This window comes from Carassius carassius, chromosome 27 (genome assembly GCF_963082965.1).
Source record: "Carassius carassius chromosome 27, fCarCar2.1, whole genome shotgun sequence".
Lineage (NCBI taxonomy): Eukaryota > Metazoa > Chordata > Actinopteri > Cypriniformes > Cyprinidae > Carassius > Carassius carassius.
The window spans coordinates 6414219-6434584 of NC_081781.1; the positions used below are offsets into that span (position 1 = coordinate 6414219).

General features: G+C 42.0%; 1 protein-coding gene across 1 annotated transcript in view; it reads left to right on the forward strand.

The window, feature by feature from the left end:
- LOC132106546 (sodium/potassium-transporting ATPase subunit beta-1-interacting protein 2) overlaps positions 1-20366 on the forward strand; it is a 163986-nt gene that overhangs the window by 49936 nt on the left and 93684 nt on the right. Inside the window, exons 2-3 of the mRNA XM_059512322.1 lie at positions 2056-2193; positions 14878-14958. Coding sequence (XP_059368305.1) covers positions 2056-2193; positions 14878-14958 — 219 coding nt within the window. The remainder of the gene's footprint in view (positions 1-2055; positions 2194-14877; positions 14959-20366) is intronic.

Sequence of the window (20366 nt, forward strand, 5' to 3'; positions counted from 1 at the left end):
GGGTTTTTATTTTATTGTATTTTTTTTATAATGTATTATTTTTGTATTTTTATTGTTTAAATTAATTGTAATAACTGTTCATTTAATCGATGTTATAATGAGTGGCGGTTTCTCCATTAGGGCAATTGGGCGATGCACCACGAAAGGAAAGGGAGGGATTTTTTTTTTCTTTTTCATTCAACCACAGTGTGTTATGTTAGCTTTCCCTATTCTAGACTGTTTGTACTGCCTCTAATTAGTCCAATCAGCGTTGAGTCGCGTGTGTGTAGTACCGCCCCTTTTTGTGCGATTTCTGTCAAACAGAATTGCCCCGAGTGCTCTCATAGACTTCCATTCAAAGATCTTTTTTTCAAACTGCAGGCGCTGCAATGCAATCTCAATGAGTTCCGGAAGGGCTCGCACTAACGTGCTTTTGTCATCGTGCGAAACCTTAACATGTGCAACTACTGGTGGGAATAGTGACATCCAATAATATTTAAAAACTATTTTGAATTTTAACAAGAAAAATGAAAAACTACTTTAATATCTTTATCAAAAAAAAAAAAAAAAAACGGAAGAGAGACGGGGACAGCTATGCCTTTGCCAACTCAAATTCAGGTATCAGCTGAACTTTATCATCATCACGGCAAATGTTACCTCAGCGCAGATTAATTCTATCATGTCATTGAAAGAAATACCATTCATTCATCATAGCAATAAGGATAACTGTGCAATTAAAGAATTAGGACAACCAAGACCAAATTTAAGTAAGTAGTGTAATGTAAGTGAGGAATGTGATATAAATGAGCAGTGTAATAAGTGAGTTGTGTAAACAGTGATTTATGTGACTTCAGTTATTTCTTATTAAACTGAAATCGAAGTAAAAAGTTTTTTTTGGAAAAACCACATCCTAGCGTCAGTCTTTATTTGCTGATGAATTGCGTTAAAACGCATATAGAAACATAAGGATAGCTAGCTTGATTGTTAGAGTCTGTTTATTTTTAATTAATACTATAGTAGTTCAGTTCCCTTTATATCTTTAACTAGCTGTTAATTTATCAATTGAATGGGTGAACTATCCTCATTAATCGAGCAAACATTTGACCTCCCTCAGAGAATTGGCATGAGCCGCCACTGGTTATAATTAAAAGAAATCTCAATTAATAGCTAATTTTATGTTTTTCTCAGCAAAAGTATTTGATCCAATTGGTGGGCTGTAGGGTTGAACTGGTCTCCCCTGCTGCAAAAACAGCACTGAACAGGAAACACTTATGTACAGAATCTCGGTGTGACTCGAAGTGATTTGATATTCATGCTGCTATTGAACCCTCTGAAGCCTCTATTGATGTTCACTTGAGTAGATGTTTGAAAGTGCAACCGCTGAAAACGCGAATGTCATCTTGACCCCCATAGCTTTAACAACCTTCACCCTGACTCTTTACTATCCCCAATTACATCACAAGCAAAATCAAGTAATTCAATGGCGTGATTTTTGTTTGGTTTCCTTCCCAGAAAAGACCCTGAGCGTCTGAGGTGGTTAAACAGAGCTTGTGAATGCAGCTGGAGACACGGGTGCTATTAGCATTAGCTTTATGAGGCTGGCTGCTTCTAGGTCCTTTGGGGATGAAGCTGTGACCCCGTCCTGGTCTGTTTTTGAAAGTGCCATAGCTTGTGGTATTGACATCAGTGTCATGTCCAATCAGTGGCTGAGATTGGAGCACCCAGAGCTGCGAGGCTGGACTTGCCAGCTTTAATTTCCAAGTTGTCTCTGGTTTTTGCGAAAGGGTTGGGGGGTTTGACTCCGGAGAGCGGCATGTCTCGGTCCTAATTAATTGCCTGTGTGACAGGGGTATTCCTCTGGCTGCATGTAGAATGTGCTTTCACATGTGGCCCGCGGCCCGTCATCTCACTCTGCCTTCCAGCTGACATCAGAGCACTGTCATAACAGCAACCCCTGAAGCTGGCTTAAAAGGAAATCTGTTTATGCCTTTATGCAAATAAATGCTGACATGTCAATGTATTGTCCTCGTCTTTGCTTTGTAAATCAATATCTTTTCCTCTGTGTTTGGTTTCTAGATCAGCATTCTGGAGAGACAGATATTTGATTTTCTTGGATACCAGTGGGCTCCAATCCTCACAAACTTCATCCATATCATCACAGTGATTCTAGGCCTCTTTGGGACAGTACAGTTCAGACCACGATATGTGACTGGGGTGAGTTTCCACATATTTTCATATTCAGGTTGTGACATATATTGTCTTTCCCCCCTGCAGTTAATGCTGTCATTTTGTTTTATTATTATACCACTGGTGTCATAAAAGTGTCTCACTTTGAATCTTAGCCAGGAACAGTGCAACATAAAAATAAGCAACAAATATAAGTTTTTGTCCTAACCTTTTGCTACAATGATATGAAACAAGACATTTTGCCAGTTATTTGGTTTTAGTTTTGTTGAATTGGCTAGCCTTGCCAACTGTGGAATCTCATTGGTCTAAAATCCAGCTCCATATATGCACTTATGCATCAGATATGTTCTGATTAGATGTGATTGTTTTTACAAATTGACTATGGACTAAATTGTTACAATGGTGCATTTTCTCCTCAATTTGGTTGGCTACATTAAAAACAAAGACCAACATTTGTTAATAAAAGTCACATCTCTGCTTAACAAAGCTTAAACCAGCCTAAATTGAATTTCTGGTCTCTTCTGTTTAGGGTGGTCTTCCATCCAAATAAGACCAGCAATCCAGTTTAGGCTAGTTTAAGATGGATCATCAATGCTCATTAAGTTTATAATAGCTTTCTATATGGCTTTAACATGATCACCCAGTCTGACCAGGCTGGTTTTTAGCTGGTCTTTCTAGTATTGGTTCCTAGCTAAACTGTTGTTTAGATTGGTGTCCAGTTATCTCCCAGACTGACCAACTGAAATGTGCCTAAAACCTTTGCAAAACCAGATAAGGTACCATACCAGCCTGGGAGACCAACTAAGACCAGTTCTCTTACGAGAGTTCTCTCGTACTGCGTCTTAGCTAAGACGCTACGGGAAAAGTCTCTTTTCACGAAATACTGAAGCAAAAAATTATCCTTAATTTTGAATTTTTGTAAAGCGCATTTGCAGCAGTACACAGCCATAGGCGAGACGGCTCGCTCGCTCATTGGCTGCTCTGCAGCAAGTGCACAGCCTATCGAGCGCAGGCTGATGCAATATCAGACCAATTAGGACACTTCGCGCCCATCACGCCACTTCCCGCCGAAACGGGTGTGGCCCAACCCTATAAAAGGAGCTCGAAAAGGCTGACTCACCTGATTTTTCATCTCTTCAGCGAAGCTCACGCATCGCTGGATCACGGAGGAAACAAGCGCCGTCTGAGAAGCATCTCAGCGGGACGAGCCATTCTGAAGCTGCTGGCCTTCGATGCCTTCTACTGCCGTTCCTGCTGCGCGGTCCGGCGCACATATCCTTTCAGTTCTGTTATATCCAGCTGTTCTTTATGCGTGTGTGTGTGTTCGCCCTGCGACACACACTCGTAAAAGAGCTTGCGTCTTTTTTAAGATGCCTTCCTGCGGCTCATCAGAGCCCCACTCAGCGAGGGAGACCGGTACGTCATCTGTGTCTCCTGCCTGGGTGAAGATCATGCAGCGCTCGCGCTTGCTGACGGCGGATGCCCTCACTGCGAGCTGTTGCCTGGTGACTCTGAGGACTCGCTTGGCCTTTTCTCTGAGCCTGAATTCTCCGCTGCGCTGAGGCGCAGCACTCTGCTAGCTTCGGGCAGTGAGGGCTGGGCGAGCTCCGAGGATCTCGCACCTTCTGCTCAGAAGCCCAGCGAACAAGCTGACATCGAGAAGGAGCCGAGGCGAGTGCTCACGCTGGCCGCGACGAGTCTCGGCCTCGAGTGGTCTGCACCAGCGCCCCCCCTCTCGTTCCCGGCTGGATGGTAGTTTCCTCTCGGATGAGCGTACTTCTCAAAGCCCGCCTTATTTCTTCCTGAGTTTCACGAAGAGGTGGCAAAGGCTTGGAACGCTCCATATTCAGCGCGAACTTGTTCGTCTGTCTCACTAGCATTCTCCACACTGGATGATGCTAAAAACAGTAACTACCAGTCACTTCCACCGGTGGAACAGGCGTTAGCGACGCACCTTTGTCCGCCCTCTGCTGGACGGCGGACGAAAGCTGTGTTGCCATCTAAAGCCTGCTGCATGACGTCACCTCTGCTCGCGCGAATCTTCTGCTGCTGAGCAGGCTGCGTCTGCAGTGCACACGATGGCTGCTTCAATCGAAGCGCCGGTGTACGAGTTCCGCTGTGGCCGAGCTCTCACCCAAGCGCGCCGCTGTTTCAGTTCCAGGAATTGTGACTGTCTCAGCGTTTTCTGCAACGCGCAAGCCTGCACAGTTGCCCGCTTGCCTGCACACAAAAGCCATTATCACAACAGCTTCAGCAACGCAGCTCGAGACCCCCGTTCTCGCTCTACCGGCCGTCGCCCCGCGCCACGGGGACCGCGGCAGAGGATTACGGTGAGGCCGGGAGCCCCGAAGCCATCCTAGGAAAGCGCCGGTGTACGAGTCGCCGCGGCGGAACTCTCACCTAAGCGCGCCGCTGTTTCAGATCCAGGGATTGTGACTGTTTCAGCGTCTTTTGCAATGCGCAAGCCTGTACGGTGGCCCGATGGTGCTATAAATGTAGTGACGATGCCCACTGCTCAGTGCCCATCTCCACATATAAGCACAGCCCTTCACACAGGGCTCGCGCCCATAAAAGCGACTCAAGTCGATCGCGCACACTGCATAGTAAACGTGCCCACTCCTCAGTGCCCACAATTACTATGTCACACGCGTCATGTGGTTTCTGTAAAAACGAAACCCGTGCACGTTCGTCCGGCCACGACCGATGGTGCTATAAATGTAGTGACGATGCCCACTGCTCAGTGCCCATCTACACATATAAGCACAGCCCTTCACAGGGCTCGCGCCCATAAAAGCGACTCAAGTCGATCGCGCGCACTGCATAGTAAACGTGCCCACTCCTCAGTGCCCACAATCACTATATCACACGCGTCATGTGGTTTCTGTAAAAACGAAACCCGTGCACGTTCGTCCGGCCACGGCCGATGGTGCTATAAATGTAGTGACGATGCCCACTCCTCAGTGCCCATCTCCGCATGTAAGCACAGCCCTGCACACAGGGCTCGCGCCTATAAGATCGATTCAGATCGGTCACGCGCTCCACATAGTAAATGTGCCCACTCCTCAGTGCCCACAAACACTATGTCACACACGGCGCGTGGTTTCTGTAAAAACGAAACCCGTGCACGTACGCTCTGCCCAGGCAGACAGTGAGTCGAAAGCAGTAAATGTGCACACTTGCAGCCCACAGTTACTCGCAGACATCACGAGTCCCACGGGACCCGCTCAGCCCTCCCTCAATCGGTTAAGCGCCGGGACGTGGTCGAGGAGGAGCGATCTGCCCGCTGTGATCAGCGCGCTCCCCGCCTCAAATGCCACAGGCATAACGCCCATGTTACAGCACACCGAAGCGGCGCCGTTGCTCAGTCAACAGAGCGCGCTTCGCATCCAGCCCTTAGCCATTCATGCAGATGCATGTTCAGCACTTCCAGGGGTTTCGGATTGGGTGCTAGGCATTATAAGGAGAGGCTACTCGCTACAGTTTTTTCGACGTCCTCCGCGCTTTTTAGCGCGCATCGAAACCACGGTCAAAACAGAAGTAGCACGCGTACTTCGGGCCGAAATATCAAAACTGTTGAGCAGAGGGGCTGTAGAGCCTGTGTCTCAAGCTCAAAGCGAGGGGGGGGCTGTTCAGCAGATTCTTTCTAGTGCCCAAGAGAGACGGGGGTCTCAGGCCCATACTGGATCTGAGACAGCTGAAAAAGGCATTGGTGAAACGCAGTTTCAGAATGCTTACTACCAGGAAGCTCCTCGCGCATATTCGCAGAGGAGACTGGTTCATGTCAATAGATCTGAAGGACGCGTATTTTCAAATACAGATGGCGTCAAGTCACAGACGACATTTGAGATTCGCCTTCGAGGGCCAGGCATACCAGTTTGCAGTCCTGCCGTTCGGCTTGTCCGTAGCTCCTCGTACGTTTACGAGGTGCATGGACGCAGCGCTCGCTCCTCTCAGACTCAGAGGCATGCGAGTGCTGAACTATTTGGACGACTGGCTGATTCTGGCTCAATCACGAGCGGAGCTCGTGGAGCACAGGGCCGTTTTACTCGATCACCTCGAGAAACTCGGTCTCAGTGTCAACTGGACGAAGAGTCGCTGAACCCCAGTCAGACGATACTGTTTTGGGTTTAGTTCTGGACTCATGTTCCATGGGCATTCAGAGCGCGGCGAGTTCTCTCCGCTGCGGCACGACCGTTTCGCTCAGAGAATGTCAGAGGATGCTGGGTCTCATGGCCTCAGCATCTACGGTTCTGCAGTTGGGCCTGCTCCACATGCGCAGGTACCGCGCAGAGCGTGGGTATCTGGTCGACTGCGTCTCAAGGTCAATCAGGGCTGTGTTAAAGCCCTGAAACCCTGGACAGCAAACGACCGGTGCCTGGGGACTTCCTCGAAAGTGAAGATGGTGTCGACGGACGCCTCCACTTCGGGATGGGAAGCGCTGCTCGAGGGTAGACCGTCCTTTGGCCTGTGGTCAGAACGGGAAAGGCTCCAACATATCAACTGTCTGGAAATGCTGGCAGTGGAGAACGCGCTGACGCGCTTTTGTCCCCGAATCAAGGGACACCACGTCTTGGTCCGTTCAGACGACATGTCTGTGGTGTCCTACAGAAATCGCCAGGGCGGTCTCGGGTCCCGAAACCTGTACGAAGCAACATTCCCACAGGCCGTGCTGCCCGCTTTATGCTTTCCCAGGAGAGGATGGAGACTCGAGTCTTCTTTGCCCTGATAGGGTTTTAAGAGCTTATGTGTCTCGCTCCGCTGTCTTTCGACAGACTGAGCAGCTGTTTGTCTCGTTCAGTGGACGTTCCAAGGGAATGGCTGTTTCGAGACAGACTCTATCCAGATGGATAGTTGACGCCATAGCGTTAGCTTATGCTTCCAGGGGCCTTCAGTGCCCACTGGGCGTCAGAGCACACTCCACAAGGGGCGTCGCCTCGTCGTGGGCGTGGTCTACTGGGATCTCCTTGCAGGATATATGTATGGCGGTAGGTTGGGCCTCGCCGTCTGCATTTTATCATGTTCTATAACCTGGAGGTTCCCGCCTTGCAAGCAAGGCTGCTGTCGGTATAGCCGAATCAGGGCCCTGATGGGAATTCTGAGTTCGTGAGCATTATGCGTTGCCGACTGTTATATGGGCAGTATTGCGTAAGACCCGCATTGCCACATTGGTCAGGCCTTGCCTCGACTGTGTGATGTTATATTGCCGCATCTACGGGTGCTGCTAGATATGGGACAGAGGGCTCCCCCCCTTTCCTGTCCTGGACTCTCTGTGAGTCCCTCGGGTGACTGTGCACTGTATATCCTGGGCGTTGCTTCAGGTTTATTGGTGTGTAATCCCTGCGCGCACGGCGTTTTACATGGGGTTCCCGTAGTGTCTTAGCTAAGACGCAGTACGAGAGAACTCTCGTAAGAGAATGTACTCGGTTACTAACATAACCTCGGTTCTCTCTAGAAGAGGGAACGAGTACTGCGTTCTCTGCCGTGCGTACGATTCACTCTGGTTCGCTTCGGCGATGAAATAAATCAGGTGAGTCAGCCTTTTCGAGCTCCTTTTATAGGGTTGGGCCACACCCGTTTCGGCGGGAAGTGGCGTGATGGGCGCGACGCGTCCTAATTGGTCTGATATTGCATCAGCCTGCGCTCGATAGGCTGTGCACTTGCTGCAGAGCAGCCAATGAGCGAGCGAGCCGTCTCGCCTATGGCTGTGTACTGCTGCAAATGCGCTTTACAAAAATTCAAAATTAAGGATAATTTTTTGCTTCAGTATTTCGTGAAAAGAGACTTTTCCCCGTAGCGTCTTAGCTAAGACGCAGTACTCGCAGTACTCTCTTCTAGAGAGAACCGAGGTTACGTTAGTAACCGGGTACGTTTTTGCTGGTTTTAATATTACATTTTTCACACATACATTGTTTCCACCACAGGAACCAGCAACTAAATAATGTTCCGGGTAAAAAAATGCCCCTCAGAAAGTCCCTGCTGGCGAGGTAGTACTTTTTCAAAGTTCCGGAACTTTCGGGGGTGGGACTTGGGCGCTAAACATCCTGATTGGTTGAGTGCACACAGCATTGGTTGGGTTCAACCACCATTTATACGGATGATTTTCAAAATATTACTGTTATTGTGTCATGAAATGTAATTTTAAAAGTATTTCAGGCGAGAATGTAGTTGTTTAAAACTCAAATCTGTGTTTTTTTTATAAAGACAGTGTTTCGGTGATCTCGGAGACGTGAGCTCCACGCAATCAGCGGGAGCTCAGTCCTCATGTATACGCCGAAAGCAGCCTCACCTCGGCTAGATCTTATGTGCCACTTGCTCTGATGTCTCTTTAGTGGTTAAACATAACATATAATTCATTTTGGGTAAATCTAACAGGTTATATTTGGTCTGTATTCAATTTATCTATATGTTAAAATGAAAATAAAAAAGTAGGGATGCACCGAAATTCTTGGCCGAAACCGAAAACCGAAAAAGAGAAAACCAAGGCCAAAGCCGAAACACCGAAAGAAATTATGCCAATTATAAGTACCATTGCATTTATTGCTATGACCGTGTACTAACTTTACTAAAATTAAGACATTGCAATTGCATAAATTAATATTAAAGTTTCAGAGATAATTACAATTACATAAATTATTTATAAAAAAAACATAAAAAAACATAATTACAAATTATGCAAATATTTATTAAGCACATTGCAACAATGCAAAGTATTAAAATAAAATTCAAACTAAAAATTTATCCCACTCATGTGTATATTAAATAATAATGTACAGGCCTACTGGCCTGCAGAAAGGTTTTAAAATGAACTGTTCTCTCATAAAAACAAAGTGCATTTAGGTTAAGTGCATTTGAAATTTTTCTCTGTAGGACTAGAAAGTGCATTACTTTCTCCAGTAGGCAAGACTGTTATCACTTCTGGGGATGGGGACTTCAGACAGATAACCATCTAGCTGTTGAGCAGTTGAGCTTGTCATCTGCCTGTCATTTGAGAAATATTTGAGAGAGTGTATTTAAATAGGGCCAGGGCATAAATAAACATTTTTATGAAATTAAAGCAGAAATCTAGCAGAAATATAGCTACAATCTGATATTATGTATGTGTGTGTGTGTGTGTGTATATGTGTGTGTGTATATATATATAATGTCACATATATAGTAGCCTAAGAACAAAATAGCCAACGTATTATTATTATTTGAGGCACTTTCTTGCAGAATTCCACTGAACATATCAGACAACAAGGGTGCATGCCCCTCATCTGGTGCAGACACGAGTCTTTTTTTCTGCGCTCTGATCTCAGTCTCCTGCGCTTGGAGCTTCTCCGTCTCCACGCGGGTTCTCCGCATCCAGCGCGGCCTGGATCATTTCTCGTGTGCGCTGCCTTATTTCCGCATCCAAGTAATGGTCTTTATAATGCGGATCAAGCACATTCGCGATGAAGTGCAGAGGATCCGAAAAGATCTCAGTGAGACGTGTGATCTCAGTGAGACTACTTTTCTTTGTTTTCACTTCGTGGTCCGTCTTAATCTCTTTGTTAGGAGACACTTTAGTGCTGTGAATAAAGGAATAAGAAGAGAGAGAATCTTCTCACTGGTGTGAAGTGAATGTCGCGGGGAGCTCGTGTTCTGCGCTATGAAGGTGCACGTGCAGGTCGCGGTTTCTGTTTGCGTCATCACAACATTTCGGCCGTGTTGTTTCAGTAATAAAAGTCTATCGGCCGAAAACCGAAAATTTTCGGTGGCCGAATATTCGGTGCATCCCTATAAAAAAGTCAAATTGATATAATAATTAGTCTCATTGTAATGACTGTATATACACATTTCCCTGAACTAAGTACATTTCTGCAGCTGTTATTATGTTTAAATGAAAACGAAAAGAGGCAGTGCTATTTGATATCCCATTTCATTTTATTGTAAATATACAGAGAGGAAAATTGCAGTAGCCATGGTCAGCTGACTGATGTTATCAAGTACGCTGTTGTTTGCAGATTTACTGGATTTGCGTCGTCGCAGACATCACTCCCGAGACGAATGCACAAAGTCTGCACTACCGAGGATGCACGTCCAAAATCAGCGTACTTTGTATTGAGAAACGCGCGCAGACCTACGTCACCAGTATATTTGCCTAATCTTCCTGGTACTTTACACCGTGGTGGAACTGCAGAAAGCAACAGGTCTGGGGGAAAAAAGTTCCTGGTACAAATGTTCCGGGTAATTTCGGTGGAAACGCGGCATTAGACTAGAACTAGAAACTAAGACAGAGCAATGGCTCTGTAAAGTGCTATTGCTTGGAGAGCAATAAACGCAAACCAATACCCGGAAACCTGAACAGGAACCAAGTGTGTAAATATAGTGAGTAATAGCTCTCAGGTGAGTGAGTGATTAATGACAGCTGTGTGTGATTGGTTTCAGGGGAGCTTGTGATTAGTGCAGTTGAGCATGGGAAATGTAGTCCAGTCTGATGAGTAACTGTTAGTGTAATGTGAGAGTCCATGTGGAGAGCGGGTGACCTGTGTTGAGTGAATGAACGTTTATAGCCCGGAATCATGACAATATCTTAATGATTTTGGGCATAAAAGAAAGATCGATAACTTTGACCCATATAATGCATTTTTGATTATTTCTACAAATATACTGTACCTGTGCTACTTATTACTTTTTTGTGCCCAGGGTCACATATATATTATATTAATGGAGAACAGTTTCCATTTACCACATTTAACATGGATGAGATTATACCGCTTGTTGTGACAACATTTTTCTACAGTCGAGTACAACAGATATTTAACACCCTGGTCAGCATAACAGAGATATCATTGTACTGACGGACTGGGTCATTGCTTCAAATGTGATTCGGGCCATGTCACCCACCTGAGATGAAGCAGATTGCCTTTTTAGTGTTATGTGTCTCCCTTTGGAATAAACAATGCTCAATTTGTCAGTCTATGAGCAGTGGCCAGGCCAGAGAGTGGTAGAGAGAGCCTCCTACAGAGATAAATTGCCCACATTCGAACATTACTCTTGCTTATATCCGTTTTGGGGATGCTGTCAGGCCAGATAAATTTTTATTCTAATTCAACTTGGCACGTTCCAGTGGCTGGCACAGGGCCAAATGAGGTTCCACTACATGCCCACATCTTCTATATCTAATGTCCTGACAACATGTCAGATTTCAAGATGGCAAAATTCCAAGTCTCAACGGTCTGGTGCGCGAGTTCTTGGGGGAAAGGTTAGGCCAGAACAGAAGCGTTCATTACCTTCTCCCGCTGGATCAACTCGGAATGCATGCTAGAGATCTCAAGCAGGATTATGAGACTTAATTGAAGTCAGTCACTCTGTATAGACCACCCTTCTGCTCTAACATGCAGAGGTGGCTCATTCTTATACAGCATTGCTTGGAAGGCAGGGGATACTTCAACCATGCTGTAGTTGGAAGACAAGAGTGATGTGCTGATCTTTGGCCCTAGCCTGAGGCTCTTACCAGTTTTTGCATATAGAACTGCAAATCTGTGAATAAAGAACAGCTATGTTGCGACTGGCAATGCCAAAGAGGGTCAACCCTCTCATACAAGGTCAGCCTTAGTAAATGGCTGCAATGATGCTCAACTTTGTTGGAGATCATATCTATTACCACAGCAAAAAAATTTTGTCCATGCTGGTTTTAGCTGGTGAAGTCGGTGTTCAGCTGGTTTTAGTTGGTTGGTTATCTGGTATCTCAGTTAAAGATGTTAAAAACTCTCTAAAACTAGCCTGCAAACCAGCTATGACCAGGCTGGAAGACCAGTTAAACTGAGCCAACCAGCTTGTTTGCTCTTAAGATTGAGCAGTAGCATTGCTACAACTATATCTAAGCTTTATAACTACCTTTCTCAGTATCAAGGTAGTAGTGTCATTCAGTGCACACAGACTGAAGTAGTCTAAGTCTTTGGTTCTTTTAATTGTGAAGATTTTGGCTCACATTTAACAAAAACCCACCAATTCAACAAATTAGAATATGGTGACATGCCAATCATACTCAAATCAACTCAATCAACTCAAAACACCTGCAAAGTTTTCCTGAGCCTTCAAAATGGTCTCTCAGTTTGGTTCACTAGGCTACACAATCATGGGGGAGGCTGCTTATCTGACAGTTGTCCAGAAGACAATCATTGACATCCTTCACAAGGAGGATAAGCCACAAACATTAATTTCCAAAGAAGCTGGCTCTTCACAGAGTGCTGTATCTAAGCATGTTAGCAGAAAGTTGAGTGGAAGGAAAAAGTGTAGAAGAAAAAGATTCACAACCAACCGAGATAATCGACTTATGAGGACTGTCAAGCAAAATCGATTCAAGAATTTGAGTGAACTTCACAAGGAATAGACTGAGGATGGGGTCAAGGCATATACAGGCGTATCAAGGAATTTGGCTACAGTTGTTGTATTCCTCTTGTTAAGCCACTCCTGAACCACAGACAATGTCAGAGGCATCTTACCTGGGCTAAGGAGCAGAAGAACTGGACTGTTGCCCAGTGGTCCAAAGTCCTCTTTTCAGATGAGAGAAAGTTTTGTATTCAATTTGGAAACCAAGATCCTAGAGTCTGGAGGATGGGTAGAGAAGCTCATAGCCCAAGTTGCTTGAAGTCCAGTGTTAAGTTTCCACAGTCTGTGATGATTCGGGAGCAATGTCATCTGCTGGTGTTGGTCCATTGTGTTTTTTGAAAACCAAAGTCAGTGCACCCGTTTACCAGGAAATCTTTGAGCACTTCATGCTTCCTTCTGCTGACCACCTTTTTGAAGATGCTAATTTCATTTTCCAGCAGGATTTGGCACCTGCCCACACTGCCAAAAGCACTAAAAGTTGGTTAAATGACCGACCATTGTGTTGGTGTGCTTGACTGGCCAGTAAACTCACCAGACCTGAACCCCATAGAGAATCTATGAGGTATTGTCAAGAGGAAAATGAGAAACAAGAGACCAAAAAATGCAGATGTGCTGAAGGCCACTGTCCAAGAAACCTTGGCTGCCATACCACCTTAGCAGTGCCACAAACTGATCACCTCCATGCCAAACCAAATTGAGGAAGTAATTAAAGCAAAATGAGCCCCTACCAAGTATCGAATACATGTACAGTAAATGAAAATACTTTTCAGAAGGCCAACTATTCACTAATTTTTTTTCTTTTTTTTGGTCTTATGAAGTTTCTAATTTGTGTAGATAGTGAATTGGTGGATTTTTGTTAAATGTGAGCCAAAATCATTACAATTAAAAGATGCAAAGGCTTAAACTACTTCAGTATGTGTGAATTGAATTTATTTAATACACAAGTTTCACAATTTGAGTTGAATTACTGAAATAACTTTTCCACAACATTCTAATTTATTGATTTGCACCTGTAGATCTTTTTTTTCTTTAATCCATATTTATTAAAACCATAAAGCAGCTTAAATGTACAAGGCTACTTTCACCATGTAGCTTGTTGCTAGCTAGTCATCTTCTGTAAATTATAGCTTTCAGTTTACCTTAGCTAATTAATTGGTGAAAGTTGGATCGGTAGATTTACTAGCTACATTTTGCTTTACTGGCAGAGAGAAGAAACTTCATGAGTTGCGATTTTAGTCAAATTGGTCATACACCACACGAAAGTTGAATTTGAATGATAGGAAAAGTTGTTTACTAAATTGTCTGTCTATTGAATATCTGTCTTGCTAAACACCTTCACAATTGAAAGCTTTAAAACCATTTTCAGAAGGTTTTATTGAGCCAATATTATGTTTTATGTGGTATTTACTGTACCACAGTTCAAATTAAGGAAATTAATATTTAACAAATATTTAAAAAGTTCAAATCTGATTGGTGCACTAACCTGAAATCGAGCTGGTAATTTTGTAAAGGAAGGTTGTATTGTTCTTTGCACATACTCATTTTATCAAAGCTAAGTCCATATTGATCTATCTATTAGAGCCACTTTTGGGAAGCTACTCAAAATTCATGTCGCCAACTGCTCGTTTTCAAGCACTAAAGGCCATGTTTTTCCGCTCAAGTCCCATCAGGTAATTCAAATTGATTATGCATTTCCCCTTGCTCAGTATTTCATTTGCACTCACCTGTCTTACTTTGAATTGGATCAAATAAGTGTTATTTTATCTAACGATCACTGCCTGCCTAACAGAGTTCTCACGTTGCTTACCTCTCACATTTTAATCAGTAAAAACATGCCACAAGCTGTGAATGCTCATGGGCGAATACCCTAATCTTTTGAACAAATTCATTTAACGTAATGTTGGTTTACTGCCTTCCTGAATGATCTGAAAAAGGATGAGACCTGTGTTTATTTAACCAAAATTTGCTTTATTTTTGAAGACACTCCCCTGCGCCAGCTGCGATTTTGCAGGGGAATCTGTTTCATTGTTTTATAATCACATCCCGCTATTTCGATAATCGTTAGTTCATGAACCAGGGAGCGAGCCACCTTCACAAACTCCCACACAGGGTTCCTGCTTCCACTGCGAAATGCATCGTCTGCCTGCACCGCGTCTTTGGCAGATTCCAGATTTGTGGAGGCTGTGTGTTTTAAGGAACACACATCGGAGAATTAATTACAGAGAAAATCTCCCACTTACGCTTTTATGGGCCAATTAATCACACATATGCAAATGTGTATTTGGCTAGTTGGTTGTTGGGGGGTCTAAGGTTAAAATGGGTATTTCAAACACCCTCTTTCTGTCTCTTTCACAGTATGCAGTCTGGTTGGTGCTGTGGGTCGCCTGGAACGTCTTCATCATCTGTTTCTATTTGGAAGTGGGTGACCTTTCAAAGGTAACATCTGATTTCATACTACTTTTGCAATGTGTAATCCCTCAGCTTGGCAATAAGTGTTTTCTGTTTATATGTCTGAGCTTTTAAAGAGGGGCTTTTTAATAAATATGTTGCAGATCATCAACTTACATTAGTAGTAATGTCAGGAAAAGCATTTATTGGTTCTTTTGTCAGTGTTTCAGTGTCACTGCTGGGTCTAAAATCCTATTTAGAGCTGGAAGCAGTGATTGGACGGAGAATTTGAAGCTATTAGAGCATGTCTTCTTAGTTTGCCTAGTTTTCTTACAAGTGACTAATCAAATAATGAGACTGATTAGTTTATCTAGATTTAATTTTTTTATTTGATATCCTCCGACTGGATGGAATCAAAGTCTGAATTTAAAAAATCGTAGTCGGTGAACATCATTCACTACGCAATTTTCTATTAAATCTGTCAACTTAAATCTGCAGACTGCCCTCAGGTTTCAGCAACTAGCATCAACTTATCCAAACTGTAAAGCGGGGCAAAAGTTGCATAGTGCATTCCAGCCTTTAGCAAACTCATAGCAATACTGTGACAACTGCTCAGAAACAACCCAGCAACTGCATATAACAAAATGACAACCATTTAGAACATAGATATGTAGAGATGCCCTATTTGACGTCTCCAGATACGTTGATGTGTCCACCATTTTGGAACAAATGTCAACTTGATAAATTAATATTCAAAGATATACATGCATATAACTTGATTTTGTAGATGCACACAGTCAACTTGCGCTCGAGTGTTCGCAGACCATTCCTAAAATGTATATATATATATATATATATATATATATATATATATATATATATATATATATATATATATATATATATATATATATATCTTTATTTTAGAAGACCTTAGCAACCACAAAACACCCCAGCCACATAGATACACAATAAAAACCATTCAGAACATCAGCAGCACAGTAGCAACCACTCAGAACACCTTAGCAACTGCATATGAGGCAACCCAATGACACCCATTCAAAACACCCCAGCAACCGCGTAGAAACACAGTAACAACCACGCCCCAGCAACCATAAACATAGCAACGCAATGACAACCATACAGAACACCCCAGCAACTGTGTAGATACACGATGACAACCAATCAGAACACCCCAGCACTCACATAGCAATGCAATGACAACTAATCAGAACACCCTAGCAGCAACATAGCAATGGATTAACAGCCACTCAGAACACTCTAGTGACTGCATAGCAATGTAGTAACAAGTACTCACAATGGCATAGCAACTACATAGTGATGTGTTGGCACCCATCCACACCTATCTTAATGGTGAGTTTTACACAGGAAAACACCATTCACTTTTTCCCCCAAAATGCATAAAATATATTTTTTTCTCACCTCTAACTTCCCATCTTTGCTTCTTTCATTTCAGCAAATAATTTATTAAATAGTCCATCTTCTGCTCATGTGTGTAGAAATAGCGAGAAAAAATGTAATTAAAATGTCAAATACTGTACCCAATTAAGTGGCAAACCATCCATGAAACTTGATTACCAGATCCATGGAGCACTTTATATGTATTACATTTTTATCCCGATTCCAAATCAGCAGACGAGACTCCTACTTTCATTCTGATTTCAGTTCAGTGTCCATCCAGGGCTTTCAGGCCACTTTGCCCTATCACTGCCCTAGTCAGTATGCAAAGCATATTTGTACTCTTCCATGGCTTTGTGTATTTTATTACATCATTGGTCATAAGATTTGTGAAGCATTGCAGGGCAAGTGTGCTGAGGTTCTATAAGGTGGACAGAAGTGATGTAATGTATCGCTGATGGAAAAAAAACGCAGAGGCAAATGTCTGCACTCCTTTCCGCGGGCTCAGATCTGTAATGGAGATTGATCCTTTAATCTTTAAATCACCTAGAAATGTCTGGCAGTCAATCTGGTCTTCTGGTTGATACGTCATTAACGTGCAATCTTATCAAGCATCTCAGATGACAGAATGAACATTTCACTTTAGATCTGTTGGTGCTTTGCAAGCTACGGTGTCAAAGATGTCAGACGAATTGCCAGCTCCAGCTATCATTTCTTTCTTATAGCCTCTCACGCCATTAGGTTCTGATGTGTCACACATCAAGGTTTTTATATTAGCAAAGTCATAGCTTACAAGATCAGGATAGCAAAGAGGATTATATAAGGTTGGATTCCTTGCTGTATGCCTCAGTTTCTTTTATTTTCTTTCTTTTTTTTGTTGACTTTTTGATGAAGAGTATGAGAGCATCACCTTGCATTATGTGCATGGTATCTGCACCTTGGGTCCTAGTTTAGAAAAAATCCCACAGTAAAGGATGTTAATAGTTATTAGAAAAAGGAAGGTAAGGAAAAGGGGGTAAAAGGCTTCATTTTAAAACAAAAATAGGTTGTGAGAAAGATGTGAGTGAGGATTTATCAAAAGAATTCCGGTGGTATAATTTGTGGGATATTGTTTATTAAATCCAATGACCATATCGCAAGACCAGTGTCTGTTGTGAGAATAGAATATAAAATAGATAGAACCTCTACTGAAAGTGAATTATTTAACTCACTCTCCTGTCATTCCAGAGGTTAGTATTTAGTATATTTCATCAAATTTTTTATTATTTATATTATAGTTTTTATTAATATTTATTTTATTTTTAGTTTGGTTTTTATTTTAATTTTAATTCATGTTTAATGTTTCTAATAATTCATGTTTATAATTCATTCTATATTTGCTTTTGTCCTTTTTATTGTTTCTTTGTTATTTTAAATATTTCTACTTAGTTTTCATGCCTCACTCAGTTCACGGAAAAATTTAAATTCTGTCATTATTTATTCATGCTTGTGTCATTCCAAATTTGTAGAATTTTGCATATTTAATATAATTTTAGTATTATTTGTTATAGCATTTTGAATTCCTTAATTTTTATATTTTTGGTTTTTATTTAAAAAAATTGTTTTGATTAGTTTTGTTAATTTAAATATTTCTATTTAGCTTTTTTATTTATTTACTTATATGTACTTATAGCTTATTATTTTAGTTAGGTAACATTTCTAATTTTCTTTTTCTTTATTTTTATGTAAAATTTTTCATGTAATATGTATTTCAGATTAATTTCAATTAATGAAAATAATTGAAAAACAATTTTTATTTTTTTTGTGATCTTTCAAAGGTAAGGAATTTTCGTTTATGAGTAAACTATTCCTTTAAGACTATTTATAGTGATCAGATTTGTTTCAGTGCTCGCGTTCACAGAACAAGCCTCAAAATGCCACCCATAAAGTGAAGCCCAGTTGATGTGGTGCAGCTTCGGTGCTGTTGGTCCGCTGGATTGGCAGTCCTGATGTGTGCTTCTGAAGCTCGTCGTCAGAGGGGCTGGCAGCCTGTCACAGCTACAGCTTTGTGGGAAAAATCGAGAGCCTCCACAACCCTCTCGAGAGCCTCTCCGTGAGTCTTCATTGCCGTTCAACGCCCTCTTCGTTTTTTAACTAGAGAATTCGCACAGCTTCACATCCCACAAGGGATCTTGTCAGTCGTTGTCAGCTGGAGAAGAAAGTCACTTCGGTCTCCTTGATGTCTTTACGGTCTCTTTCGGAATAGAGATAACTTGAAGAGGCAAACAAATGGAGTTCGTGGATCTGCCTCACAGAATCTGCTCCCTAAGTCATCAACACAGCTTTAATTAGTTAGAGAAGTTATAGGATATTATTTAGCATAATTTATTTCCTTGTGACAGTGCAGCTCATGATTTATTAATGTGCATGTAATGTGTTTAACCAGGTGAGAATCCGCTGAGACCCGCTGAGGCAATTAGATTTAGATCACACAGAAACAAATGAAGATAAATACAAGAGACAATTCCCAGTCTCTCATTTTTTAGGTCACACAGGACTCATATAATTCAAGACTTACTCTTACTTATATCAGTAGGACCTAAAGGTGCAGGAATAGACATGTTAGATCGGTCGCAAAAACTAGTGAGCTGCCTATAGTGACAGCGTTTTACCTAAACTAATTGTGCTGCCTAAATATTCTAGGGCATTGCATTTTAATGAAGTCCCAGAATGTCTTTTGATAAGCTCTTTGGGGGATAAAAAAATCCAAGATAGCAGCTGAAATGATAATAAATAATAATAATAAAAAAACTAATAATAAATAAGTTAAATCTAATTTAAAAACACTGTTTTACCCGATATCGTGTGCTATGTATTTTTATGTATGATATAGCATTGTGTTCTGCTTTGTGTCTTGACAGGCCGATTGTTAGCTTGGCAACATGCTAATTAGCATAGCAAAATTCAGCTTTATTATCACAGGAATACATTTTAAAATATATTAAAATTGTAAAGTATTTTTAGTACTGGTATTTTTGATCAAATAAATGCATTATCGGTAAACATACGAGACTAATTTTCAAAAGCATTTAAAAAATATCAATGCAATATTGCCTTAAACTTTTGAATAATAGTTATGGAATAGATAAAGTGCAGTGGGAAAATTACATTTAGATTACATTACATTTACATTTATTCATTTAGCAGACGCTTTTATCCAAAGCGACTTACAGATGAGGACAGTGGAAGCAAACAAAAACAACAAAAAGAGCAATGATATATAAGTGCTATAACAAGTCTCAGTTAGGTTAACACAGTACACGTAGCATGGGATTTTAAATAATATAATAAAAAAAAAGAAAACTGATAGAATATAAAAAAGTAGAGCAAGCTAGTGATAGAGATCTTTTCACATACACATACACACACACACACACATACAATTGCATAATAAATGAAAAGAAAATAGAATGCAAAAAGATTAGAAAGGTAGTTAGATTTTTTTAAAGAATAGAATTAGAATAGTGAGTGTTAAAGTTAGAGGGTCAAATAAAGATGGAAGAGATGTGTTTTAAGCCGATTCTTGAAGATGGCTAAGGACTCAGCTGCTCGGATTGAGTTGGGGAGGTCATTCCACCAGGAGGAACATTTAATTTAAAAGTCCGTAAAAGTGACTTTGTGCTTCTTTGGGATGGCACAATCAAGCGACGTTCACTTGCAGAACGCAAGCTTCTACAGGGTACATAAGTCTGAAGTAACAAATTTAGGTAAATGGGTGCAGAGCCAGTGGAAGTTTTGTAGGCAAACATTAATGCCTTGAATTTTATGCGAGCAGCTATTGGAAGCCAGTGCAAATTGATAAACAGAGGTGTGACGTGTATTCTTTTTGGCTCATTAAATTTAATCTTGCTGCCGCGTTCTGAATTAATTGTAAAGGTTTGATAGAATTGGCTGGAAGACCTGCCAAGATGGCATTGCAATAGTCCAGCCTGGACAGAACAAGAGCTTGAACAAGGAGTTGTGCAACATGTTTCGAAAGAAAGGGCTTGATCTTCTTG